A 27,549-nucleotide genomic window follows, 5' to 3' on the forward strand; every position below is an offset into this window, starting at 1 on the left:
AGTTTTTCGGAAAATGTGAAATATCTCGCGAACCAGAAGGGCTAGGCTATTGCGCTTTTTTTTTCGACGCGGGCTTTCAAGTCCTTCAAAACGAGCTTTCGATCAGACCCTTACGACGCCTGTGGACCGAGATATTAACGATCAAAGTTTTTCGGAAAATGTGAAATATCTCGCGAACCAGAAGGGCTAGGCTATTGCGCTTTTTTTGTTAGACGCGGGCTTTCAAGCCCTTCAAAACGAGCTTTCGATCAGACCCCTACGACGCCTGTGGACCGAGATATTAACGATCAAAGTTTTTCGGAAAATGTAAAATATCTCGCGAACCAGAAGAGCTAGACTATTGCGCTTTTTTTGTTAGACGCGGGCTTTCAAGCCCTTCAAAACGAGCTTTCGATCAGACCCCTACGACGCCTGTGGACCGAGATATTAACGATCAAAGTTTTTCGGAAAATGTGAAATATCTCGCGAACCAGAAGGGCTAGGCTATTGCGCTTTTTTTGTTCGACGCGGGCTTTCAAGCCCTTCAAAACGAGCTTTCGATCAGACCCCTACGACGCCTGTGGACCGAGATATTAACGATCAAAGTTTTTCGGAAAATGTGAAATATCTCGCGAACCAGAAGGGCTAGGCTATTGCGCTTTTTTTTGTTCGACGCGGGCTTTCAAGCCCTTCAAAACGAGCTTTCGATCAGATTCCTACGACGCCTGTGGACCGAGATATTAACGATCAAAGTTTTTCGGAAAATGTGAAATATCTCGCGAACCAGAAAGGCTAGGCTATTGCGCTTTTTTTTGTTCGACGCGGGCTTTCAAGCCCTTCAAAGCGAGTCTTCGATCAGACCTTTACGACGCCTGTGGACCGAGAAATTAACGATCAAAGTTTTTCGGAAAATGTGAAATATCTCGCGAACCAGAAGGGCTAGGCTATTGCGCTTTTTTTTGTTCGACGCGGGCTTTCAAGCCCTTCAAAACGAGTTTTCGATCAGACCCCTACGACGCCTGTGAACCGAGATATTAACGATCAAAGTTTTTCGGAAAATGTGAAATATCTCGCGAACCAGAAAGGCTAGGTTATTGCGCTTTTTTTTGTTCGACGCGGGCTTTCAAGCCCTTCAAAACGAGCTTTTGATCAGACCTCTACGACGCCTGTGGACCGACATATTAACGATCAAAGTTTTTCGGAAAATGTGAAATATCTCGCGAACCAGAAGGGCTAGGCTATTGCGCTTTTTTTTGTTCGACGCGGGCTTTCAAGCCCTTCAAAACGAGTTTTCGATCAGACCCCTACGACGCCTGTGAACCGAGATATTAACGATCAAAGTTTTTCGGAAAATGTGAAATATCTCGCGAACCAGAAGGGCTAGGCTATTGCGCATTTTTTTGTTCGACGCGGGCTTTCAAGCCCTTCAAAACGAGCTTTTGATCAGACCTCTACGACGCCTGTGGACCGAGATATTAACGATCAAAGTTATTCGGAAAATGTGAAATATCTCGCGAACCAGAAAGGCTAGGCTATTGCGCTTTTTTTTGTTCGACGCGGGCTTTCAAGCCCTTCAAAACGAGTTTTCGATCAGACCCCTACGACGCCTGTGAACCGAGATATTAACGATCAAAGTTTTTCGGAAAATGTGAAATATCTCGCGAACCAGAAGGGCTAGGCTATTGCGCTTTTTTTTGTTCGACGCGGGCTTTCAAGCCCTTCAAAACGAGCTTTCGATCAGACACCTACGACGTCTGTGGACCAAGATATTAACGATCAAAGTTTTTTTTTTTTTTTTGGTTTTTGCTCTCGTGCGCGGAAGGGGGGAGAGATAGAACAAAATTTTATTAACAAAAATTGTTTCAATTTATGTTCCCCTTCTTTCTACCTGCGCAGATTTTTTTTTTTTTTTTTTGGTTTTTGCCCTCGTGCGCGCAAAGGGGAAGAGATAGAACAAAATTTTATTAACAAAAAATGTTTCAATTTATGTCCCTTTTCCTTCTACCTGCCCAGATATTTTCTTTTTTTTTTTTGGTTTTTGCCCTCGTGCGCGCAGGGGGGAAGAGATAGAACAAAATTTTATTAACAAAAATTGTTTCAATTTATGTCCCCCTTCTTTCTACCTGCCCAGATTTTTTTTTTTTTTTTTTGGTTTTTGCCCTCGTGCGCGCAGGGGGGAAGAGATAGAACAAAATTTTATTAACAAAAATGTTTTAATTTATGTCCCCCTTCTTTCTATCTGCCCAGATTTTTTTTTTTTTGGTTTTGCCTTCGTGCGCGCAGGGGAGAGATAGAACAAAATTATATTAACAAAATTGTTTCAATTTATGTCCCCCTTCTTTCTACCTGCCCAGATTTTTTTTTTTTTTGGTTTTTCCCTCGTGCGCGGAGGGAGAGATAGAACAAAATTTTATTAACAAAAAATGTTTCTACTGATTCCCCATCTTTCTACCTGCGCAGATTTTTTTTTTTTTTGGTTTTGCCTTCGTGCGCGCAGGGGAGAGATAGAACAAAATTTTATTAACAAAAATGTTTCTACTGATTCCCCATCTTTCTACCTGCGCAGATTTTTTTTTTTTTTGGTTTTTGCCCTCGTGCGCGCAAAGGGGAGAGATAGAACAAAATTTTATTAACAAAAAATGTTTCTATTGATTCCCCATCTTTCTACCTGCGCAGATTTTTTTTTTTTTTTGGTTTTTGCCCTCGTGCGCAGGGGGAGATAGAACAAAATTTTATTAACAAAAAATGTTTCTACTGATTCCCCCATCTTTCTACCTGCGCAGATTTTTTTTTTTTTGGTTTTTGCCCTCGTGCGCGCAAAGGAGAGATAGAACAAAATTTTATTAACAAAAAATGTTTCTATTGATTCCCCATCTTTCTACCTGCGCAGATTTTTTTTTTTTTTTTTGGTTTTTGCCCTCGTGCGCGCAGGGGGGAAGAGATAGAACAAAATTTTATTAACAAAAAATGTTTCTATTGATTCCCCCATCTTTCTACCTGCGCAGATTTTTTTGGTTTTGCTTTCGTGCGCGCAGAGAGATAGAACAAAATTTTATTAACAAAAAATGTTTCTACTGATTCCTCCCATCTTTCTACCTGCGCAGATTTTTTTTTTTTTTTGGTTTTGCCCTCGTGCGCGCAGGGGGAGAGATAGAACAAAATTTTATTAACAAAAAATGTTTCTACTGATTCCCCATCTTTCTACCTGCGCAGATTTTTTTTTTTTTTTTTGGTTTGCTCTCGTGCGCGCAGGGGGAGAGATAGAACAAAATTTTATTAACAAAAAATGTTTCTTTTGATTCCCATCTTTCTACCTGCGCAGATTTTTTTTTTTTTTTTTTGGTTTTTGCCCTCGTGCGCGCAAGGGGGAGAGATAGAACAAAATTTTATTAACAAAAAATGTTTCTATTGATTCCCCCATCTTTCTACCTGCGCAGATTTTTTTTTTTTTTTTGGTTTTGCCCTCGTGCGCGCAGGGGGAGAGATAGAACAAAATTTTATTAACAAAAAATGTTTCTACTGATTCCCCATCTTTCTACCTGCGCAGATTTTTTTTTTTTTTTGGTTTTTGCTCTCGTGCGCGCAGGGGAAGATAGAACAAAATTTTATTAACAAAAAATCTTTCTACTGATTCCCCCCATCTTTCTACCTGCGCAGATTTTCTTTTTTTTTAAAATCTGTTTTACCGATCGATTATATGTCGGTAAAACAGATTTAAAAAAAAATTTCGGACCAAAATTTTTAACGCCAAAAAGGCTAAAATTTCCGTTTTTCGCCGGCCGAGGCCGCTCAAAACACCGACTGTCGGTAATGCAAATTTCTGTTTTCCGACATAGTATCGGTCGGTAAAACAGATTTTCAAATTTATCGGTCGGTAAAACAGATTTGAAAAAATAAATTTTTTTTTTTTGGCGGACAAATTTTATTGCGCCAAAAGCTAAAAATTTCCGTTTTTCGCCGGCCGAAGGCCGCTCGAAATTTTACCGACTGTCGGTAATGCAAATTTCTGTTTTTCCGACATAGTATCGGTCGGTAAAACAGATTTTCAAATTATATCGGTCGGTAAAACAGATTTAAAAAAAAAAATTTTTTTTTTTTGGCGGACCAAATTTTCAGCGCCAAAGGCTAAAAATTTCCGTTTTTGTCGCCGGCCGAAGGCCACTCGAATTACCGACTGTCGGTAATGCAAATTTCTGTTTTCCGACATAGTATCGGTCGGTAAAACAGATTTTCAAATTTATATTGGTCGGTGAAACAGATTTAAAAAAAAAAATTTTTTTTTTTTGGCGGACAAAATTTTCAGCGCCAAAGGCTAAAAATTTCCGTTTTGTCGCCGGCCGAAGGCCACTCAGCCACCGACTGTCGGTAATGCAGATTTCTGTTTTTCCGACATAGTATCGGTCGGTAAAACAGATTTTTCAAATTTATATCGGTCGGTAAAACAGATTTGAAAAAAAAAAATTTTTTTTGGCGGATTAAAATTTTAGCACCAAAGGTTAAAAATTTCCGTTTTGTCGCCGGCCGAAGGCCAAAACTCATTCACCGACCGTCGGTAATGCAGATTTCTGTTTTCCGACATAGTATCGGTCGGTAAAACAGATTTTTCAAATTTATATCGGTCGGTAAAACAGATTTAAAAAAAAAAAAAATTTTTTTTTGCAGACCAAAATTTTTAGCGCCAAAATGCTAAAAATTTCCGTTTTTGCCGCCGGCCGAAGGCCGGCTCGAAAATTTTTTACCGACTGTCGGTAATGCAGATTTCTGTTTTTCCGACATAGTATCGGTCAGTAAAACAGATTTTTCAATTTTATAGCGGTCGGTAAAACAGATTTAAAAAAAAAAAAAAAATTTTTTTTTTTCGGACCAAAATTTTTAGCGCCAAAAGGCTAAAAATTTCCGTTTTTGCCGCCGGCCAAAGGCCTGCGCGAAAATTTTTTACCGACTGTCGGTAATGCAGATTTTTGTTTTTCCGACATAGTATCGGTCGGTAAAACAGATTTTTCAAATTTATGTCGGTCGGTAAAACAGATTTAAGAAAAAAAAAAAAATTTTTTTTCTTTTCCCGGACTAAAATTTTTAGCCCCAAAAGGCTAAAAATTTTTGTTTTTGTCGCCGGCCGAAGGCCTGCGCAAAAATTTTTTACCGACTGTCGGTAATGCAGATTTTTGTTTTTTCGACATAGTATCGGTCGGTAAAACAGATTTTTCAAATTTATATCGGTCGGTAAAACAGATTTATAAAAAAAAAAAATTTTTTTTTTTTTTAAATTCTGTTTTACCGACCATAAAATTGAAAAATCTGTTTTACGACCATGTGGTCGGTAAAGTGCATTACCGACGGTCGAAAAATTTTCGAGCCGGCCTTCGGCCGGCGACAAAAAGAATTTTAGCCTTTTGGCGCGAAATTTTGGTCCGCCAAAAAAAAAAATTTTTTTTAAATTCTTTTACCGACCATATAAAATTAAAATCTGTTTTACCGACCAGATATGTCGGTAAAAAGAATCTGCATTACCGATCGGTAAAAAAGCGGCCTCGGCCGGCAACCGCAAAATTTTTGCCTTTTGGCGCGAGAAATTTTGGTCCGCCAAAAAAAAAAATTTTTTTTTTTAATCTGTTTTACCGACCCGCATAAATTTGAAAATCTGTTTTACCCTTCTATGTCGGTAAAACAGGAATCTGCATTACCGACGGTCGGTAAAATTTTCGCGCCGGCTAGGCCGGCGACAGCAAAATTTTAGCCTTTTGGCGCGAGAAATTTTGGTCCGCCAAAAAAATTTTTTTTAATTTTACCGACCTATAAAATTAAAAAATCTGTTTTACCGACCGATACTATGTCGGTAAAACAGAAATCTGCATTACCGCAGTCGGTAAAATTTTCGCGCCGGCCTTCGGCCGGCGGCAAAAGGAAATTTTTAGCCTTTTGACGCAAAAAATTTTGGTTCGTCAAAAAAAAAAAAAAAAAAAAAAAAAAAAAACCAAAAAAAAAAAAAAACAAAAAAATCAAAAAACAAAAAAAACAAAAAACAAAAAAAAAAAAAAAACCAAAAAACAAAAAACAAAAAAAAACAAAAAAACCAAAAAACAAAAAAACAAAAATACCAAAAAACAAAAAAAACAAAAAAACAAAAAAACAAAAAAACAAAAAAACAAAAAAACAAAAAAACAAAAAAACAAAAAAACAAAAAAACAAAAACAAAAAACAAAAAAAACAAAAAACAAAAAAACAAAAACAAAAACCTAACCTAATTTAACCTAACCTAACCTAACCTAACCTAACCTAACCTGTACAAGTTAGGTTAGGTTAGGTTAGGTTAGGTTAGGTTAGGTTAGGTTAGGTTAGGTTAGGTTAGGTTAGGTTAGGTTAGGTTAGGTTAGGTTAGGTTAGGTTAGGTTAGGTTAGGTTAGGTTAGGTTAGGTTAGGTTAGGTTGAGTTAGGTTAGGTTAGGTTAGGTTAGGTTAGGTTAGGTTAGGTTAGGTTAGGTTAGGTTAGGTTAGGTTAGGTTAGGTTGGTTAGGTTAGGTTAGGTTAGGTTAGGTTAGGTTAGGTTAGGTTAGGTTAGGTTAGGTTAGGTTAGGTTAGGTTAGGTTAGGTTAGGTTAGGTTAGGTTAGGTTAGGTTAGGTTAGGTTAGGTTAGGTTAGGTTAGGTTAGGTTGGGTTAGGTTAGGTTAGGTTAGGTTAGGTTAGGTTAGGTTAGGTTAGGTTAGGTTAGGTTAGGTTAGGTTAGGTTAGGTTAGGTTAGGTTAGGTTAGGTTAGGTTAGGTTAGGTTAGGTTAGGTTAGGTTAGGTTAGGTTAGGTTCCCCCTCGAGGTGCGCCACCTTGTCGTGGTGAGGGGGCACAGAAAGCATGTTGCTTTCTGCTAAGAGCGCACAGAAGAGGACCCCGCAAGGAAGGACAGGATAACATCGCTGGACACAGGAGGACATCACCTGAAGAAATTAAGAAGAGGCCACTGGAAAATATTTGCAGCTCGGGCTCTTCTTCTGGAACGGGTAGACTGGACTCGAAAGGATTGGGCTCCAACCAGTCTAGGGAAGGACACCTTACACAAACCAATTCAACAACTATGAATATGGACAATGAGAAAGAAGAAAACTTACAGCTACAGGGTGTTCGGACACCCAGTAGTCGGCAGGGGAGGGTAGCGTCGGCTCCCCCTTGTCGTTATCCAACGACGGGCAATCTACCTCCTGCAGCGCAGGGGGTAGATGATAATGTGTCTGCGAAGACCAGTTCGTCAAAGAAGACAGCTAAGAGCAAAGATACGGGCAGGAGCCTGTTATCTCGTAGCATGGGAGAGAACTTATCAGAGAGGGGAACACCCTCACAAAGAACAACCTCGCCAGCTTCCAGCTATCTCTCAGGAGGTACTGGAGACCTCGGCTCGGATTACGGAGGGTCCATCGAAGGAGATGACGAACGCATGAATATGCCACTCGGCAAAAGGAAGAGAGTTATCATCGGCAGAAAGAGAACTGCGGAACAAAGAAATGATGCAACCTCAGCACTTGAAAGAGCAGCTGCTATGGAAGAGGAGGAGAGTCGCATACTCAATGCAAATCACCCCATCTCAGCACGTTCGCAACAAAGAGCAGATAAGCTCGAAGAAGATTTCCTGGACGATAATCGGAATGCACCATCTCGGGACCTTGCCAGCACAGTCCTACGGGACATGGCAGTGGTACTTCGAGTTTCCGGGGTTTCCAAAGGTCTTAAGGGCGAATACTCTAAGGCCCTGAGAGAAATCGCATGCAGAACACGAGCAAATGTCACCACTATGCTGACAAGACTTAACACGGACGGTTCGACAGGACAAGAGACCATGAGTCTCCTTAATGAATTGCACAAGGCACAAGAAGAAATAAAAAACCTTAAACAAGAAGTAAATACTTTGCGGGAGACAATCGCACAGATCTCACCTACGCAGCCTCCTCAATCCAAAAAGAGGCGGGAAGACCCTATACCATATAAGACTACCACAGGTCCAATTTCCGGTACCTCTAAAGTGGTAACCAGCGAGGTAGTTTCTACTAAAACAACTTTTAAAAAACCAACGAACAAAGCAGGTGGCACTTTACGATACAATGAAGACAGGGAAGCTAGTGAGATTTCCACCAACGCAATCTCATCTGTTCATTTTAAATATTTAGATGAACTCTTCCATTCGTGGTGCACAGGAAAATCCAGCGGGGAGCCACGAACCAGGAATCAGCCTAGATCAAGCCAGGCAACTACAGGTACGGACAAAGAAAGCTCTAAGAGCAAACCGGTGACAGCATCAGAACACCCTAGATCGGCAACTGCTATAGCAGGCACAAGCAAGGAAAGCCCTGGCGTGGAGACATGGGCAACAGTAGCTGGAAGAAAAACAAAAAACAGTAATAAGACAGTCGGACAAGGAAGTAGGACAACGAGTGGCAAGAAAGCACCGGAGCAGCCTAAACCCAAGACGACCAAGCGCAAAACACCTAATTCGGCGGCCGTATCGATCACTTGCGAAAATGGTCAATACCAGGAGATCCTGAAAATGGCCAAAGACAGGATAGACTTAAAGAAACTTGGAATCGATAGCCTGCGACCCAAGAGAGGTATTACAGGCTCCATCATTTATGAGATCAAGGGAGACAATCATAACGAGAAGGCAAAAGTTCTTGCAAAAGAACTTTCTACGGCACTTGCAAGTGTGCAACAGGTTAGGATAGCGTGTCCACAGAAAACCGCGGATATACGAATCAGGGATCTGGATGATTATACACGTAAGGATGATGTCATTAATGCAGTACTTACAAGTTTTGAAACTTGCAGGCAGGAGGACCTTAAATTAGGTGAAATTAGGAGATCATACAACGGACTTTACACGACAGTACTTAAGTGCCCGGTAGCCGTTGCTAACCAACTAATCGAGAAGAAGAGAATACAAATAGGATGGGTCTCCGCAAGAATAGAAGCTCTACCTGCAAGACCATTACAATGTTTCCGGTGTCTACAAAAGGGACATGTCCGTGAAAACTGTAACAGTCCTATAGACCGTTCAAACAGTTGCTTCAGATGTGGGGAAACTAACCACACTGCAGTAACCTGTAAGAACCTACCTAAATGTCTGATTTGTGAAGAACTGAAGAAACCATTCAGGCACAAAATGGGAGGACCAGCATGTAATGCCAAGACAAATAGAAGACAACCTCGAACACAACCAGCTTCGAATACTAATAGACAAGACGATGGAAATCCACCACAGCTCTCCAAGGAAGTGATGGAAGTAGAAACACAGGAGGTACCGGAAGCACCAAAACTTGCACCAGAGATTAGTGGCCAGGAGGAGGCCATGCACACGGAATAGGAACTTAATGGCTAGTACAACTTTAATTCAAATTAACACTAACCATGCGAGGAGAGCGCAAGACCTACTGCTCCACACACTCGCTGAGTGTGGCGGGGGATTGCGCTCATTTCGAACCTTTCAATATACCGGATAAGCATCCAAACTGGATGAGTGACCCAGCGGGGAGCGTGGCTATTTTCTGGCTGGGCAATGATAATGCATGTAACCCTATCACAAGCGGAACAGGATGGACTGCAGCTAAATGGAGAAATATAATCGTGATGGCCACATATTTGCCACCATCAATAAACCTTGAGGACATGGAGACATCTCTGGAAGAAATAAGCGACTTTATTAAGCGTACACCGGCTACCCCCATTCTCCTTGGAGGGGACTTTAACGCCAAGTCCCCGGAATGGGGATGTAAGTTTTGGGACCAAAAGGGTCGTCTCCTCGCGGACTGGGCCTCTGGCTTAGGACTCCTTCTGGTAAACCGGGGAGATGTTAACACCTGTGTGGCCTGGAGAGGAGAATCCACTGTGGACATCACATGGGCCAATTACAGTGCTGTCAAGCATGTTTGTAACTGGAGAGTCTGGGAGGAATTAGAAACCCTGTCGGACCACAGATATGTGGGAATGATCATCTCGACAAGCGGAAATCGTACTACGGACGCAAGGAAAAACAGTGACCAAAAGAAGTGGGCACTACGGAAATTAAATATGGATTTACTCATGACGGCCCTGGAGTCTGCAACATGGCCCGAAGATATCCCTGCGGATGAACCTGAGGACGAAGCTAAAAAACTAACTCGTATATTAACGGATGCGTGTAATATGGCAATGCCATTATGTTCAAACACAAGGGTGAAAGGAGCATATTGGTGGAACGAGAGCATTGCCTCGCTTAGGAAACAGGCAGTGATCAAGCAACGTGCCTTTACAAGGTGCCGTAGAAGGCGCAGAAGTACACAAGAGGAAGTGGACCAAGCATATGAAGACTATCGGGAGGCCAGAAGAAACCTTAGAATTGCAATCACAGCAGCTAAGACAGCAGCGTGGGCTGAGTTAATGGAAACCATTGACTCAGACCCGTGGGGCCGTCCCTATAAAATAATTAGCGGACAATATAGAAGAAGAGGACCACCGGCTACGGAAATGCTGGAATCACAGCAGATCACGGAAATTGTAACCACACTTTTCCCAAGGGACACCTCGCAAGCAGTAATACCTACACCCCTGGAGGATATTGACTCGGGAGAGGAAGAAGAACAAGAGGACCCTACTGTCACGGAAGAGGAAATCACGAGGGCAATCAAAGGAATCAAGGCCAACAAGGCCCCAGGTCCGGACAATGTTCCAGGGAAAATAATTACCCTGGCGGCAGACATACTCCTCCCTAGGCTTTGTCGGGTATTCACCAGGTTACTAAGGGAAGGAGTGTTTCCCAGAGAGTGGAAAAGAGCCTCACTGGTGCTAATACCAAAACCAGGGAAGCCACTGGACAACGCCTCGTCTTTTAGACCTATCTGTCTTATTGATGAATTGGGAAAACTCATGGAGAGAATTATCAACTGTAGACTCACGGAGTGGGTCGAATCAACTGGAAGAGGACTGAGTGTTAACCAATTCGGATTTAGAAAAGGACACTCAACGATAGATGCAATTCAGGCGGTCAAGAAATACGTGCATAAAAGCAATGAGAAGGGAGAAACTGTATTGGCCACATCTCTGGACATTGCCAATGCGTTCAACACCATTCCCTGGCCGGTGATTATGGGTGCTTTGCGAAAATTACGATTACCAAGATACCTAGTTAATATCTTACAGGACTACTTACAGCTAAGAACACTTACTTACAATAACAGAGACGGATTTCTCGTCACGGAAACGGTCGAGCGCGGTGTTCCCCAGGGATCGGTACTTGGACCAACCCTGTGGATTCTGACATACGACGCGGTATTACAGGCACCTATACCTAGTGGCTGTAACACTATATGCTATGCGGACGACACGCTGGTGCTCTCCACGGGACTCTCCTGGAGAGAGGCAGTAGTCAAATCTGAACTAGCAGTACATATTGTCGTTGAGACAATTAAAAGCCTCGGTTTAACCGTTGCAACGTCTAAAACGGAGGCTGTCTTCTTCCACAATTACACGTGCAAGGCTCCTCAACACATGTTACTAGTCGGCAACACACCTGTGCAAACTTCCCCCTATATAAAATATTTGGGGTTGACTTTAGATGAAAACTGGACCTTTGGCACGCACTTCCAGTCAGTTGTGCCAAAGGCGGTTAAAGCTGCAATTTCTCTCGGACATCTCATGCCAAACATAGGTGGTCCGGTGTGGAAGGCAAGAAAGTTGTACGCCACTGCAGTTCGCAGTATAATTCTATACGGGGCTCCTGTGTGGGCTGACGAGCTTCAACACAATCGGCTGGCATTAGCAGAAATACGACGCTTCGAACGAAGACTGGCGGTTAGAGTAGCACGACTTTATCGAACTACAGCAACAGATGCGGCGTGTATACTTGCTGGTTTACCTCCCTACACTTAGAGGCGGTGTCCCTGGCACGTAGATATAACTTCAAGAAGCGGATTGAAAATCAACATCGAGTTCTCACTAACGAAATTAGTGTACAACTTCGAAAAGAAGAGAATCAAAGGATACTGGCGGACTGGAAAAAGGAATTATACAAATTAACTAACATAAGTTCAGGACATAGAGTAATTATGGCATTACGAGACCTACTACCAGAATGGCAAGCAGAACTGGAGGAACACGGTGCATTGGATTACCGCACGGCACAAATTATTACCGGCCATGGTGTATTTGGGGACTTCCTACACCGAATAGGAAAGGAAGGAAGTGCTAAGTGCTGGGAGTGCGGTGCATCAAAGGATGGTGCTGACCACACTCTTTACGAATGCTCTGCGTTTACAACACAGCGAGACTTATTAATACAACTTATAGGTCCACATGTAAACTTGCACTCTATCATGTCTGCAATACTAACAGACCCCTCGGTCAAAAGTACCTTTTGCACGTTCTGTCAAGAAGTTATCTCTATCAAAGAGAAAAACGAGACAGAACGAAGACGAGAAATCCTCACAAGACGGACAAGGCGTAGAAGACGACCACCAGCGCATCTACGACGGGATTAGATTTCTAATCACAAGCAGAAATCATCATTATGATACTATGACAAACAGTTCTTTTAAGAACTTAGAGGACTTTGTTTCCTGATGAGGGTCTCACGGGGATCTCCAATAGCTCCCCTTGTGGGTGAGAGATCTCTGCCGGGCTTTCATTGGGATTCATTTACCTCACGGTGTTCTATTACGCCTGATGAGCTTGGGCAGAACAATGAAACGTGAGAAATGCGGAATAATAACTCTTGTTACCAAGAAGGGAGACAATAAACCCAGAGGTGAAAATGATATGCGAAAGTCACGGCGCGGCACTGTAATGATATGTCGCCTCCCGTGCCGTGACTTATCTCTCGCAGAGAAGAATAGCGTGTGGTTTTTTAGTCGGTATTAGGCAGCTCAATTACATCTGTAGCATAAGACCGGAGTCCGACATATCCCCCAACTCAAGGGGAATCCGTAAAAGGATTTTCCACACGTAAATCAAAAAAAAAAAAAAAGGTTAGGTTAGGTTAGGTTAGGTTAGGTTAGGTTAGGTTAGGTTAGGTTAGGTTAGGTTAGGTTAGGTTAGGTTAGGTTAGGTTAGGTTAGGTTGACTCTCAGCCCTCTCGTTGTGCGCCACCTTGTCGTGGTGAGAGGGCTTAAGGGATCGAATCAACGATCCGCTGGGGCAGTACCTGGGACTTAGTCCCGGGGAGGGCCCGGCGGGGAGGTTCGATCCTACTAAGAGCGCACAGTACCTTCCTGGCATTGCACTCCGAGTACATCACGTACTCGAGCCGGGGAAGGTACACCCTCAGGGGCCACAGAGGCCGTCCCTTTATTAGGACGGTGTAGATCTGTGGTTCGGGACTTGGCGTTCCCGAGGGTTCCTGAGCCCGGCGACCACTTCGCCGAGAGGGTGGGTATTATTCCCCCAAGGTGGTAAGGGATGGCGACCCGGAATACAAACGCCCGGCTTGTCAGGGTCGTGAGGGGAGGTCTTCTGACTTCCTCCTGGCAACCTCAGGGGCCAGAGGCCGTCCCTTTATTAGGACGGTGTAGATCTGTGGTACGGGACTTGGCGGTCCCGAGGTGCCTGAGCCCGGCGACCACTTCGCCGAGAGGGTGGGTTTATTCCCCAAGGTGGTAAGGGAAGGTAACGGAATGCAAATCCCGGCCGGCTGGGGCCGCAGGGGTGGTTTCCCCGCCATGCCACCCGGGGGTTGGGTAGGGCCTCCCGTTCAAGGGAAGATCCCTTTCTGAGGCATACGCGGGTGCTCCGCAGCCGAGGTTAGGGATTACCTCTACCCGTTTCCGGGGCGTACGTGGTGCGTTCCTGGGGCGGGTACGGGTACCACCGGAAGTTGCACACCGGGGTGTGACCGGTCTCCGGGGGCGTAGGGTGTTCCGGCCTGCGGGCTGGGCACCCCAGGGATGACGTAGGGGGTGTTTCGGGCCGCTCGGAAGTTTCCGAGGTGGGCCTGGTCACCCCGGGGAGGAGGTTTTGACCGCCGCGGGGCCGCTCGGACGTATTCCGAGGCGGGGCTCGCGGCGTGTCTCAAAAAAGGAAGCGGCTAGGTCGGAGTCGGCAGGGCGGGCACCCAATCGGCCTAGGGAAGGAAAACCCTACACAAACCAACCTTGATACAACATGAAGATGTCAGACCAAAAGAAGGAAGTTCTACAGCCCCAGAGGATTCGGACCCTCAGGGACCGGCGTGGTGGGAGTACCGTCCCGGCTCCTGCCATGTCGTCATCCAACGACGGGCGATCCAGCGCTTGCCCCGCAGGGGCGCTGGTGGACAATGCGCCTGCGACAAATGAAGCTCGATCTGACCAGGAGGATCGAGGTCTTTCTCTCTCAGAGGGAGAAACGAACAGAAGAGCCGCTCCATGCACGGACACCGATGGAGAATTTCTGAAGCTTCCACGACTTATTGGAATGGAAGTCGTCAAGAAAGCAAGAAGGAAGGTTGGTCCTAAGAGTAGGACAAGACCCAGCGCGGCAACTAAGAAGAACCAGCCGTCGACATCAACGGGTGTTTTTGGCACTATTCGACCAAGTGCAGGTTCTCCTCCGCCAACTGCGCTGACGGAAACCTGCCCAACAACAGCAACGGAGGATGATGCTCGTAGCGCGCCGCAACAATCTTCAGTGGAAGACGCAAGCATGGACGAAAACAGAGACACGGACGTCATCAATTTGGATTCATCTGACGCCACGGACGTCTCTATTCGCACTACTGCGTCTGGAGCGTCTAAGAGATCCAGAAGAAGAAATCGCGAAGTTGACGCTAAAGCCCGCCGTGTGACGGCGCGCACGGACCGTTCTCTCTCTTCCTCGGAGGAGAATTTCTTCGAAGACATGCTCGAAGGAAAGAAGAAGAAACGTGGACGCCCAATAGTAACTGGGAAAGGCGTTGAAATTCTTGCCATCAAAGAAAAGACTAAGGAGCTTGAATCTATCAAGGACGAGATTAGGCTTATGAAGCAAATTGCGGAGGGCGGATACGACCCATCCGACTATAAGGGGAAACGTCGTTCCCAGATGGCAGAGAGGATAGAGCAGGAGTCTGCCGGTTTGCCAGTACAGGCCATGGCGGCAGAGATCCTGCAAACAGCTAAGAAGATAGAGGAGGTTGCTGTAAAATCCAGCAACTTAAAGGGCGGCTTTACGCGCATCTTAAGGAAGCGCCGCCAAGATAGAAATAAACGCGGACGCAATGACGCGTAAGGTGTTGCCAATGCAAAGCACGGATGCTCAAGAGGTCGAGCAGTTAGGGCCGAGGTTGGCAACTACGCGAAGAATTAGACAGAGTCCGCTCTACTGCGATGACGTCCCTTATCCTGGGAACAATCAAGTTAGGGACGAACCTATGGAGATGGATACTGGAGCTGAATCAAGCCATGTTCCAGCCTCCTCCGTGACGCTTCCACCCCGGGAGGAGTGGCCACCGGCGATTAGGCCGCCCGTACAAGGCAAATCGCGGATACTTACCGACGACGACGAAGAAACTCTGAAGAGCAAGAATACAACTCTTCGTCGCAAAGCGGCCAATAAGGATAAAGGCCTAGAAGAACTTATTGATGGCAAGCTAGCGGTGTTTGCCAAAATGATGCAGGCCCAAATGAGGGACATGATGTCCACTCTCACGGAGCGACTTTCTCCTCAAGTATCTCCCACAGGGCCCAAGAAAGCACTTCCATGGTGTCCGGCCTGAGAGACCACACAAGAAGCACCCGGTTCCCGAGAGAAAAATAGAAGATAAGTCTAAGAAGACGAAGAAGAACAAAGGCCAAGGACCATCAAATGTCTCTCCGCTTGAGAATAACAAGGCTCAGCCTTCTAAGAAGAAGAAGGATGCGCCACCAGCTCCATCGGAAAATCTGCAAACGTGCAGCGGATCGACTAGCAACCCTGTGGAAACGCCGTGGACAAAAGTCCTCGGCAGGAATGCAGCTAGGAAGAATAAACAGGTAATGAAACCTGTTGCCTCAACTTCAGCCCCAGGTACCATCACTAAAGGAGCTCCTGGGATTAAAAGAGGCAAAGTGGAAGGCAAGAAGACTTCCTCATCCAACACCTCGACTAAGAAGAAGAGGAAAAGAAGAAACAGGAGACGCATCCCGAAAACGTCGGCAGTGGTGCTAACATGTCCACAAAAGGACATGCCCAAAATTCTGTCGAGCAGACAAGATAACTCTGGACATGGGATGCCTTCCAGCAGGATAAAGACCCGTAACAGCCAAGGAGCCTTACACCCCAGTTCCAGGAGAAGAGCAGCGATCCTAAACTCCAGGTCTTAAAGAAACCGCCGGGACTACGGTGAATAAGGGCGTAAGTCGCTTCTTTCTAATGGAAAATGAGAAGATACGATATGATCTGGGCAAATTCCACTGTCCACAAAGTCATTGGTGCCGTCAGTAAGCAAAGAAGCTGCTAACCACTCTGACATCAAGCAGCATAAGAACAGTGGACTTTAGGAGACCTGTTCTAAATGTTCTATTTTTGGTGTAGCCAAAAAACAGAGAAAGACCATCAAGGTGGTTGGACCAAAAGTAAGTCGACTTGCTAGAGTCACGCCCCCTCAGATGCTATAAGTGCCTGCAGAGAGGGGCACGTAGCGAACAAGTGTCAGAGACACTTGATAGATCCGGCTGGTGTTATCGCTGTGGAGCAAAGGACACGTTGCCAAGATGTGCTAGGGCGCCCCTCAAATGCCCCATCTGCTCGGACCTCAAGAGGAAGGCCAACCATGTACTTGGTAGCGTGCAATGCACGACCCAAATACGGAAGGGAAGAAGAGACGTCGCAGAAGTGGACAACACCAATCCACCGCCCCTTCCGCAACGTGTCAAGAGACCTTTAGCTGGTAAATCCGGCGAAGGTCAATGGAGATAGATCTGGAGGAGGGCAGGCCGGATACCTGTAAATGGCCCACGCCTTATTCAGGCAAACGTCAGGCGTTCAGGCGCTGGGACCTGCTCCTGCATACGATGGCGGACAGAAGATGATCTTCTGATGAGTAGCCGAGCCAGAACACGTTCCCAGGGCTCACCCCTGCTGGACGGAGACGAGCTGGATCGGTGGCTCTCACATGGAGATGGATCCCGGGCGCTCCCTCATGTGCCCCGATAGAACGAGGACAACGTTACGTCGCAGCTAGGTGGGGGCCAACTATCATTGTCGGTACCTATCTTCCGCCTTCAGGTACAATTGAGGAGTACCAGAAATGGCTGGACGACATAGCAGTTTGCATCAGGCGTGTCAGGAACTCACCGATCATTGTGGCGGGTGACTTCAATGCGTGGAGTACAACATGGGGCTCGGCGAGAACTAACGCGAGGAGGCCGCCTTGTTGGGCCGCAAGTATGGACTTAGTCCTGTTGAACAGGGCAACACGTCCACATGTGTCGCCCGCAGGAGAGTCGATCATCGACTTGTCGTGGGCATCCCGGCGGCGGCACATAGTGTCTGGTTGGAAGGTGTCTGAGACATGGAACACCTCTCCGACCATCGGTATCTTGGTGTCTTTAGCACCTTTAAGATCGATGTCTTATCGATCACGAGAAGGGCGCAGATGGGCGGTACGTAAACTGGATGAGGACGCTTTCGGGCTTCCATCGCCGCTTCCCGCGCCATAAGTGACTTGCCAAGAGGAGAAGATCCTGAAATCCAGCTTCAATGGGTCACGAAACTGTCACACGAGCATGTGACATGTCAATGCCCGCGAGTCAAGCATCGTTTTCGAAGATCAGCATACTGGTGGTCGGATCAATAGCGGCGAAGATGCCATTAGGACTAGTGAAAGGTCACCCGTAGCCGTGACAATCAAGACAGAAGAGCCGAAACCCTCGACTTACAAAGAAGCAGGAAGACACTGCGGACGGCCATTCCGGCAAGGCAAAGAAGAATCGTGGACAGAGTTAATTGAAGCCTTAGACGACGACCCATGGGGTCGAGCGTACAAAATTGTATGCAAGAAACTTAGGCGATGGCGCCTCAATTACGGAAGTATTGGCCCCTCAGTTTCTCAAAGAGGTCATTGGAAAACTCTTTCCTGATACCGCGAAGACGGCCGAGTCCACCTTCAATCATCAGATCTGGACTGGAACGCAGCCCTCGAGATAACTGAAGAAGAGTTCCTCCATGCGGCCAAAAGGGCCTTGAAATACCGGGCCCGGATGGCCTGACTAAAGCTGTTTGGAGGTAGCCTTGAAAGTATCAAGGCCCAATAATCCAGATATTTATAGCTGCCTACGACATGGCGCCTTTCCACTTCCGTGGAAAAAAGCGAATTAGTCCTGCGTAAACAGGGCAAACGAGACTCCCCTTCGGCATATCGCTCCAATTTGTTTACTGGACGAGGCCGGAAAACTCTTCGAGAGGATCATAGTTAATCGCCTCGTCCAGCATCTTTCGAAAGAAGGTACGAACTTCAGCCGAAACCAATTCGGCTTCAGAGCCGGTATATCAACGGTGAACGCCATCACAGCGGTGAGGAATTTTACGGAGGGCACACTTCCCAGGGGAGTCGTGCTCGCGACATCCATATCTCAAACGCGTTCAACTCCCTTCCTGGGAAGTCATAGAGCGGCCTTAGCGGTCATCAGTCCCTCAATACTTGGGATATACAGGAAGTTACCATAATAGGTACTTTACTTTTACCGATCATAACGGTAAAGTACAAGAAAAGGAGTCTACAACGTGGCGTACCTCAGGGCTCGGTCCTCGGCCCTTTCCTTTGGAACATAGGATATGACGCGGTTTCTCATCGGCACTTCCTCCCATAGCAAATCGTGTGTTACGCGGACGACACACTCATCTTGTCGGGTGGAAGAGATTGGACAGAAGCAAGAGCGAGAGGGGAGATAGCGGCCAGTTCAGTACTCCGCTCCGTTCAGAAGCTTGGCCTTTACGTGGCCCACGAAAAGACGGAGGCCATTGTGTTTTCTGGAAAGACCGGTGGTCCTCAGCCTCCACCTTCTTCACAAATCTTGGTGGGTGCGGCCAGAATCCAGATCGCCCAGAACTTAAAGTACTTGGGCCTCATTTTAGACATAAATGGTCTTTTGTTAAAGAATTGGGGAGAGAGTTAGGGAGAAGTCCACCTCTCTGCGTGGGATTCTTCCAAATATCGGAGGCCAAGCAGCGGCGAGGCGTTTATATGCGAACACCGTTCGCTCAATCGCCCTATATGCCGCCCCTGTCTGGGCCGAAGACTTAGCGGCTGTTAAAAGTCAGAAGAACTTGGAGGCTGCCTTTCATCAGGTGGCTATCAGGACCGCACGGGCATATAGGACCGTTGCCGCCAGCAGCACTCCTGGCTGGCCTTCCACCTGGACATCACCGCTGCGGGTATCATCAGTATACAAGGATCTACAAATCCTCAAATCTGGGGATCACGCCCACAGCTGGGATGAAGAAACGTCTACGCCGGCGACACAGAGTAACTGTGGGCCAGTGGAAGGACAGACTCACCGGCCTTCACAACCGGCCAGCGTACGCTGTCTGCCATCCTCCCATCATGGAGGACTGGGTGGATCGTTGCGGCTGGAAAGGCGTCATCTTTCTGGACGACGCAATAATCACGGGCCACGGATGCTTTTCCTCCTATCTGCACATAGGATCGGGAAAGAGGCATCCACAGCATGTCATCATTGCGATGACAGTATTGACGACAAGCACACTCTTGAAGTGTGCCCGGCATGGACGGAGGAGAGGCAGGTCTTGAGGAACGTGTTGGGACCGGACTTATCCCACCTACATCATCGAGCTTGCGGTGTGAGGACAACGTCTGGAGAGCCTTCATGGACTTCTGCAGTGCGGTCATGCGTCGCAAGACAGAAGCAGAGAGGAAGAAGGCGGCATCCACAGTCCGCTCCATCAAGCAACGCGGGCAATCATCGTGGGACTGGCAACCCTCGGCCACAACTTCCTGCATGACTCCCGCCCAGGCATTAACGCCACCTGCGAGTACGCGGGTCTTGAGATCAAGACCGCGCCCAAGAGCGCCCACCAGTCGGGCCATCGGTGGAAGAAGTCCGAGGAATAATCCTCCCTCTTCTCCAGCCATCAGCCAACCGGGCACTCACAACGTGTCCTTGAGCCCTTTGGCGTCTAGACCAAGGGCCAGGACACTAAGTTGACACAGTCGGGGAGGGGCAACAACATCCCCCTCCCGTAAGTAATAGACATTCCACGGAGAGTCAAGGAGATAAACTCCTCCGAATCAAAGGGTAGAGTAAGAGGCGACCCTAGCGAGAAAACAAACTCGCTAAGAAGAAGCATCCGCCGAGATGCAAGTGCGGAGGGGACCGAGAAGTTATACTTCTGTGCATCCTCGGTCTCCCCTCAAGGAAAACGCACTGGGTCAGAGCCCCGACGGGTTTGTGGCAGTGGGCAGGCCTCGACTAGCGAGCCATAAGACCCGACCCCACATACCCCCAGAGAAAGGGGATGCGTAAAGTGCATTTCCCGTCGTAAAAAAAAAAAAAAAAAAAAAAAAAAAAGGTTGACTCTCGACCCTCTCGTTGTGCGCCACCTTGTCGTGGTGAGGAGGGCTTAAGGGATCGAATCAACGATCCGCTGGGGCAGTACCTGGGACTTAGTCGGGGGCCCGGCAGGGAGGTTCGATCCTACTAAGAGCGCACAGTACCTTCCTGGCATTGCACTCCGAGTACATCACGTACTCGAGCCGGGGAGTACACCCTCAGGGCCACAGAGGCCGTCCCTTTATTAGGACGGTGTAGATCTGTGGTTCGGGACTTGGCGTTCCCGAGGGTTCCTGAGCCCGGCGACCACTTCGCCGAGAGGGTGGGTATTATTCCCCCAAGGTGGTAGGGATGGCGACCCGGAATACAAACGCCCGGCTTGTCAGGGTCGTGAGGAGGTCTTCTGACTTCCTCCTGGCAACCTCAGGGCCACAGAGGCCGTCCCTTTATTAGGACGGTGTAGATCTGTGGTACGGGACTTGGCGGTCCCGAGGTGCCTGAGCCCGGCGACCACTTCGCCGAGAGGGTGGGTTTTATTCCCCCCAAGGTGGTAAGGGAAGGTAACCCGGAATGCAAATCCCGGCTGGGGCCGCAGGGGGTGGTTTCCCCGCCATGCCGGGGGGTTGGGTAGGGCCTCCCGTTCAAGGGGAAGATCCCTTTCTGAGGCATTGCACGCGGGTGCTCCCAGCCGAGGTTAGGGATTACCTCTACCCGTTTCCGGGGCGTACGTGGTGCGTTCCTGGGGCGGGTACGAGTATACGCACCGGGTTGCACAGGGGGTGTGACCCCACGGTCTCCGGGGGCGTAGGGTGTTCCGGCCTGCGGGCTGGGCACCCCAGGGATGACGTAGGGGGTGTTTCGGGCCGCTCGGAAGTTTCCGAGGTGGGCCTGGTCACCCCGGGGAGGAGGTTTTGACCGCCGCGGGGCCGCTCGGACGTATTCCGAGGCGGGGCTCGCGGCGTGTCTCTGGAAGAAAGAAGGAAGCGGCTAGGTCGGAGTCGGCAGGGCGGGCACCCAATCGGCCTAGGGGAAGGAAAACCCTACACAAACCAACCCTTGATACAACATGAAGATGTCAGACCAAAAGAAGGAAGTTCTACAGCCCCAGAGGATTCGGACCCTCAGGGACCGGCGTGGTGGGAGTACCGTCCCGGCTCCTGCCATGTCGTCATCCAACGACGGGCGATCCAGCGCTTGCCCCGCAGGGGCGCTGGTGGACAATGCGCCTGCGACAAATGAAGCTCGATCTGACCAGGAGGATCGAGGTCTTTCTCTCTCAGAGGAGAAACGAACAGAAGAGCCGCTCCATGCACGGACACCGATGGAGAATTTCTGAAGCTTCCACGACTTATTGGAATGGAAGTCGTCAAGAAAGCAAGAAGGAAGGTTGGTCCTAAGAGTAGGACAAGACCCAGCGCGGCAACTAAGAAGAACCAGCCGTCGACATCAACGGGTGTTTTTGGCACTATTCGACCAAGTGCAGGTTCTCCTCCGCCAACTGCGCTGACGGAAACCTGCCCAACAACAGCAACGGAGGATGATGCTCGTAGCGCGCCGCAACAATCTTCAGTGGAAGACGCAAGCATGGACGAAAACAGAGACACGGACGTCATCAATTTGGATTCATCTGACGCCACGGACGTCTCTATTCGCACTACTGCGTCTGGAGCGTCTAAGAGATCCAGAAGAAGAAATCGCGAAGTTGACGCTAAAGCCCGCCGTGTGACGGCGCGCACGGACCGTTCTCTCTCTTCCTCGGAGGAGAATTTCTTCGAAGACATGCTCGAAGGAAAGAAGAAGAAACGTGGACGCCCAATAGTAACTGGGAAAGGCGTTGAAATTCTTGCCATCAAAGAAAAGACTAAGGAGCTTGAATCTATCAAGGACGAGATTAGGCTTATGAAGCAAATTGCGGAGGGCGGATACGACCCATCCGACTATAAGGGGAAACGTCGTTCCCAGATGGCAGAGAGGATAGAGCAGGAGTCTGCCGGTTTGCCAGTACAGGCCATGGCGGCAGAGATCCTGCAAACAGCTAAGAAGATAGAGGAGGTTGCTGTAAAATCCAGCAACTTAAGGGCGGCTTTGTACGCATCTGGGAAGCCGCCCTTAAGATAGAAATAAACGCGGACGCAATGACGCGTAAGGTGTTGCCAATGCAAAGCACGGATGCTCAAGAGGTCGAGCAGTTAAGGGCCGAGGTTAGGCAACTACGCGAAGAATTAGACAGAGTCCGCTCTACTGCGATGACGTCTCCCTTATCTGGGAACAATCAAGTTAGGGACGAACCTATGGAGATGGATACTGGAGCTGAATCAAGCCATGTTCCAGCCCCTCCGTCTGTGACGCTTCCACCCCGGGAGGAGTGGCCACCGGCGATTAGGCCGCCCGTACAAGGCAAATCGCGGATACTTACCGACGACGACGAAGAAACTCTGAAGAGCAAGAATACAACTCTTCGTCGCAAAGCGGCCAATAAGGATAAAGGCCTAGAAGAACTTATTGATGGCAAGCTAGCGGTGTTTGCCAAAATGATGCAGGCCCAAATGAGGGACATGATGTCCACTCTCACGGAGCGACTTTCTCCTCAAGTATCTCCCAACGGGGCCCAAGAAAGCACTTCCATGGTGTCCGGCCTGAGAGACCACACCAAGAAGCACCCGGTTCCCGAAGAGAAAAATAGAGAAGATAAGTCTAAGAAGACGAAGAAGAACAAAGGCCAAGGACCATCAAATGTCTCTCCGCTTGAGAATAACAAGGCTCAGCCTTCTAAGAAGAAGAAGGATGCGCCACCAGCTCCATCGGAAAATCTGCAAACGTGCAGCGGATCGACTAGCAACCCTGTGGAAACGCCGTGGACAAAAGTCCTCGGCAGGAATGCAGCTAGGAAGAATAAACAGGTAATGAAACCTGTTGCCTCAACTTCAGCCCCAGGTACCATCACTAAAGGAGCTCCTGGGATTAAAAGAGGCAAAGTGGAAGGCAAGAAGACTTCCTCATCCAACACCTCGACTAAGAAGAAGAGGAAAAGAAGAAACAGGAGACGCATCCCGAAAACGTCGGCAGTGGTGCTAACATGTCCACAAAAGGACATGCCCAAAATTCTGTCCGAGGCAAGGGACAAGATTAAACTCCCGGACATAGGGATTACCGACGGGATAAAGACCCGCTTTACAGCCACTGGAGCCTTACTTTTAGAAGTTCCAGGAGAGAGCAGCGGTCCCCAAGCAGATGCCCTGGCTGCCCGCTTAAGGGAACTTCTGGTGAATAGAGAGGGCATTAAGATAAACCGCCCTATTAAAATGGCGGAGATACGAGTGCGGAATCTGGAGCCGTCACTCACTGTCCACGAGGTCATTGGTGCCGTGGCAAGCAAGGGAGGCTGCTTAGCCTCTGACATCAAAGCAGGCAGCATAAGAAGCTTCCCAGGTGGACTGGGAAGCCTGTGGATGAGTATTCCTTTGGTGGCCGCCAAAAAAGCCACAGAAGGAAATACACTAAAGGTCGGTTGGACCAAAGTAAAAGTCGACTTGCTAGAGTCACGCCCCCTCAGATGCTATAAGTGCCTGCAGAGGGGGCACGTAGCAGACAAGTGTCCAGAGACACTTGATAGATCCGGCAGGTGTTATCGCTGTGGAGAGCAAGGACACGTTGCCAAGATGTGCAGGGCCCCTCCAAAATGCCCCATCTGCTCGGACCTCAAGAGGAAGGCCAACCATGTACTTGGTAGCGTGCAATGCACGACCCAAATACGGAAGGGAAGAAGAGACGTCGCAGAAGTGGACAACACCAATCCACCGCCCCTTCCGCAACGTGTCAAGAGACCTTTAGCTGGTAAATCCGGCGAAGGGTCAATGGAGATAGATCCCCCGGAGGAGGGGCAGGCCGGATACCTGTAAATGGCCCTACGCCTTATTCAGGCAAACGTCGGGCGTTCCAAGGGCGCCCAGGACCTGCTCCTGCATACGATGGCGGAGCAGAAGATGATCTTCGCAGTAGTAGCCGAGCCGAACTACGTTCCCAAGAATCACCCCTGCTGGACTGGAGACGAGCTAGGATCGGTGGCTCTCACATGGAGATGGATCCCGGGCACTCCCTCATGTGCCCCGATAGAACGAGGACAACGTTACGTCGCAGCTAGGTGGGGGCCAACTATCATTGTCGGTACCTACCTTCCGCCTTCAGGTACAATTGAGGAGTACCAGAAATGGCTGGACGACATAGCAGTTTGCATCAGGCGTGTCAGGAACTCACCGATCATTGTGGCGGGTGACTGCGTGGAGTACAACATGGGGCTCGGCACGAACTAACGAGAGGCCGCCTTGTTGAGGCTTGGGCCGCAAGTATGGACTTAGTCCTGTTGAACAGGGGCAACACGTCCACATGTGTCCGCCCGCAGGGAGAGTCGATCATCGACTTGTCGTGGGCATCCCCGGCGGCAGCACGCATAGTGTCTGGTTGGAAGGTGTCTAAGGACATGGAACACCTCTCCGACCATCGGTACATCTTGGTGTCTTTAGCACCTTTAAGATCGATGTCTTATCGATCACGAGAAGGGCGCAGATGGGCGGTACGTAAACTGGATGAGGACGCTTTCAGGCTTCCATCGCCGCTTCCTTTTCGCCAGTGACTTGCCACAAGAGGAGGAAGATCCTGAAATCCAGCTTCAATGGGTCACAGAAACTGTCACACGAGCATGTGACATGTCAATGCCGCGAGTCAAGCATCGTTTTCGAAGATCAGCATACTGGTGGTCGGATCAAATAGCGGCGCTACGAAGAGATGCCATTAGGACTAGTAGAAAGGTCACCCGTAGCCGTGACAATCAAGACAGAAGAGCCGAAGCCCTTGCGACTTACAAAGAAGCCAGGAAGACACTGCGGACGGCCATTCGTAAGGCCAAAGAAGAATCGTGGACAGAGTTAATTGAAGCCTTAGACGACGACCCATGGGGTCGAGCGTACAAAATTGTATGCAAGAAACTTAGGCCGATGGCGCCTCCAATTACGGAAGTATTGGCCCCTCAGTTTCTCAAAGAGGTCATTGGAAAACTCTTTCCTCCTGATACCCGCGAAGACGGCCGAGTCCACCTTCAATCATCAGATCTGGACTGGAACGCAGCCCTCGAGATAACTGAAGAAGAGTTCCTCCATGCGGCCAAAAGAGGCCTTAGAGGAAATACTGCGCCGGGCCCGGATGGCCTGACTAAAGCTGTTTGGAGGTTAGCCTTGAAAAGTATCCAAGGCCCAATAATCCAGTTATTTAATAGCTGCCTACGACATGGCGCCTTTCCACTTCCGTGGAAAAAAGCGAAGTTAGTCCTGCTGCGTAAACAGGGCAAACCTGAGGACTCCCCTTCGGCATATCGTCCAATTTGTTTACTGGACGAGGCCGGAAAACTCTTCGAGAGGATCATAGTTAATCGCCTCGTCCAGCATCTTTCGAAAGAAGGTACGAACTTCAGCCGAAACCAATTCGGCTTCAGAGCCGGTATATCAACGGTGAACGCCATCACAGCGGTGAGGAATTTTACGGAGGAGCACTTCCCAGGGGGAGTCGTGCTCGCGACATCCATAGACGTCTCAAACGCGTTCAACTCCCTTCCTGGGAAGTCATCAGAGCGGCCCTTAGCCGTCATCAGGTCCCTCAATACTTAAAGGATATACTGGGAAGTTACCTACATAATAGGTACTTTACTTTTACCGATCATAACGGTAAAGTACAAGAAAGGAGTCTACAACGTGGCGTACCTCAGGGCTCGGTCCTCGGCCCTTTCCTTTGGAACATAGGATATGACGCGGTTTTCTCATCGGCACTTCCTCCCCATAGCAAAGTCGTGTGTTACGCGGACGACACACTCATCTTGTCGGGTGGAAGAGATTGGACAGAAGCAAGAGAGAGGGAGATAGCGGCCAGTTCAGTACTGCTCCGTTCAGAAGCTTGGCCTTTACGTGGCCCACGAAAAGACGGAGGCCATTGTGTTTTCTGGAAAGACCGGTGGTCCTCAGCCTCCACCTTCTTCACAAATCTTGGTGGGTGCGGCCAGAATCCAGATCGCCCAGAACTTAAAGTACTTGGGCCTCATTTTAGACCATAAATGGTCTTTTGGCCCACATTTTAAAAGAATTGGGAGAGAGTTAGGAGAAGTCCACCTCTCTGCGTGGGATTCTTCCAAATATCGGAGGCCCAAGCAGCGCAGCGAGGCGTTTATATGCGAACACCGTTCGCTCAATCGCCCTATATGCCGCCCCTGTCTGGGCCGAAGACTTAGCGGCGTGCAAAAAGAGTCAGAAGAACTTGGAGGCTGCCTTTCATCAGGTGGCTATCAGGACCGCACGGGCATATAGGACCGTTGCCCGCCCGGCAGCAGCACTCCTGGCTGGCCTTCCACCTGTGGACATCACCGCTGCGGAGTATCATCGAGTATACAAGGATCTACAAATCCTCAAATCTAGGGGGATCACGCCCACAGCTGGGATGAAGAAACGTCTACGCCGGCGACACAGAGTCATAACTGTGGGCCAGTGGAAGGACAGACTCACCGGCCTTCACAACTTCGGCCAGCGTACGCTGTCCGCCATCCTCCCAGTCATGGAGGACTGGGTGGATCGTTGCGGCTGGAAAGGCGTCACATCTTTCTGGACGACGCAAATAATCACGGGCCACGGATGCTTTTCCTCCTATCTACATAGGATCGGGAAAGAGGCATCCACAGCATGTCATCATTGCGATGACAGTATTGACGACGCCCAGCACACTCTTGAAGTGTGCCCGGCATGGACGGAGGAGAGGCAGGTCTTGAGGAACGTGTTGGGACCGGACTTATCCCTGCCTACCATCATCGAGCTTGCGGTGTACGAGGACAACGTCTGGAGAGCCTTCATGGACTTCTGCAGTGCGGTCATGCGTCGCAAGACAGAAGCAGAGAGGGAAAGAGAGCGGCATCCACAGTCCGCTCCATCAAGAAGCAACGCGGGCGGCAATCATCGTGGGACTGGCCAACCCTCGGCCACAACTTCCTGCATGACTCCCGCCCAGGCATTAACGCCACCTGCGAGTACGCGGGTCTTGAGATCAAGACCGCGCCCAAGAGCGCCCACCAGTCGGGCCATCGGTGGAAGAA

The 27,549-nt window shown here is 48.6% G+C and overlaps 4 protein-coding genes across 4 annotated transcripts; all 4 read left to right on the top strand.

Moving 5' to 3' along the window:
• The first annotated feature begins 7,042 nt into the window (after positions 1-7,042).
• On the top strand, positions 7,043-9,316 carry LOC139104356 (uncharacterized). The gene has a single exon (XM_070659779.1). It carries the CDS (start codon positions 7,043-7,045, stop codon positions 9,314-9,316), a length of 2,274 nt encoding a protein of 757 aa, XP_070515880.1.
• A 2,716-nt stretch (positions 9,317-12,032) lies between these two features.
• LOC139104357 (uncharacterized) lies at positions 12,033-12,464 on the top strand. Its single transcript, XM_070659780.1, has one exon. It carries the CDS (start codon positions 12,033-12,035, stop codon positions 12,462-12,464), a length of 432 nt encoding a protein of 143 aa, XP_070515881.1.
• Positions 12,465-15,175: 2,711 nt separating this feature from the next.
• Positions 15,176-16,238, top strand: LOC139104358 (micronuclear linker histone polyprotein-like). The gene is made up of 2 exons (XM_070659781.1): positions 15,176-15,532; positions 15,618-16,238. The coding sequence occupies exons 1-2, from the start codon at positions 15,176-15,178 to the stop codon at positions 16,236-16,238; spliced, it is 978 nt and encodes a 325-aa protein (XP_070515882.1).
• Positions 16,239-24,325: 8,087 nt separating this feature from the next.
• LOC139104359 (uncharacterized) lies at positions 24,326-24,736 on the top strand. The gene has a single exon (XM_070659782.1). It carries the CDS (start codon positions 24,326-24,328, stop codon positions 24,734-24,736), a length of 411 nt encoding a protein of 136 aa, XP_070515883.1.
• Positions 24,737-27,549: the final 2,813 nt, after the last annotated feature.

The sequence above is a fragment of the Cardiocondyla obscurior genome, linkage group LG07 (genome assembly GCF_019399895.1).
Source record: "Cardiocondyla obscurior isolate alpha-2009 linkage group LG07, Cobs3.1, whole genome shotgun sequence".
In the NCBI taxonomy this organism is placed as follows: domain Eukaryota; kingdom Metazoa; phylum Arthropoda; class Insecta; order Hymenoptera; family Formicidae; genus Cardiocondyla; species Cardiocondyla obscurior.

What these genes read in the sequence shown, in the direction of transcription:
- LOC139104356 (XM_070659779.1), top strand. Translation starts at nt 7,043, where the DNA reads ATGAATATGGACAATGAGAAAGAAGAAAACTTACAGCTACAGGGTGTT.
- LOC139104357 (XM_070659780.1), top strand. Translation starts at nt 12,033, where the DNA reads ATGGCATTACGAGACCTACTACCAGAATGGCAAGCAGAACTGGAGGAA.
- LOC139104358 (XM_070659781.1), top strand. Translation starts at nt 15,176, where the DNA reads ATGCAAAGCACGGATGCTCAAGAGGTCGAGCAGTTAGGGCCGAGGTTG. An exon ending in TTATTGATGGCAAGCTAGCG is followed by an intron (nt 15,533 to 15,617) that starts GTGTTTGCCAAA and finishes TATCTCCCACAG; the next exon opens with GGCCCAAGAAAGCACTTCCA.
- LOC139104359 (XM_070659782.1), top strand. Translation starts at nt 24,326, where the DNA reads ATGGCCCTACGCCTTATTCAGGCAAACGTCGGGCGTTCCAAGGGCGCC.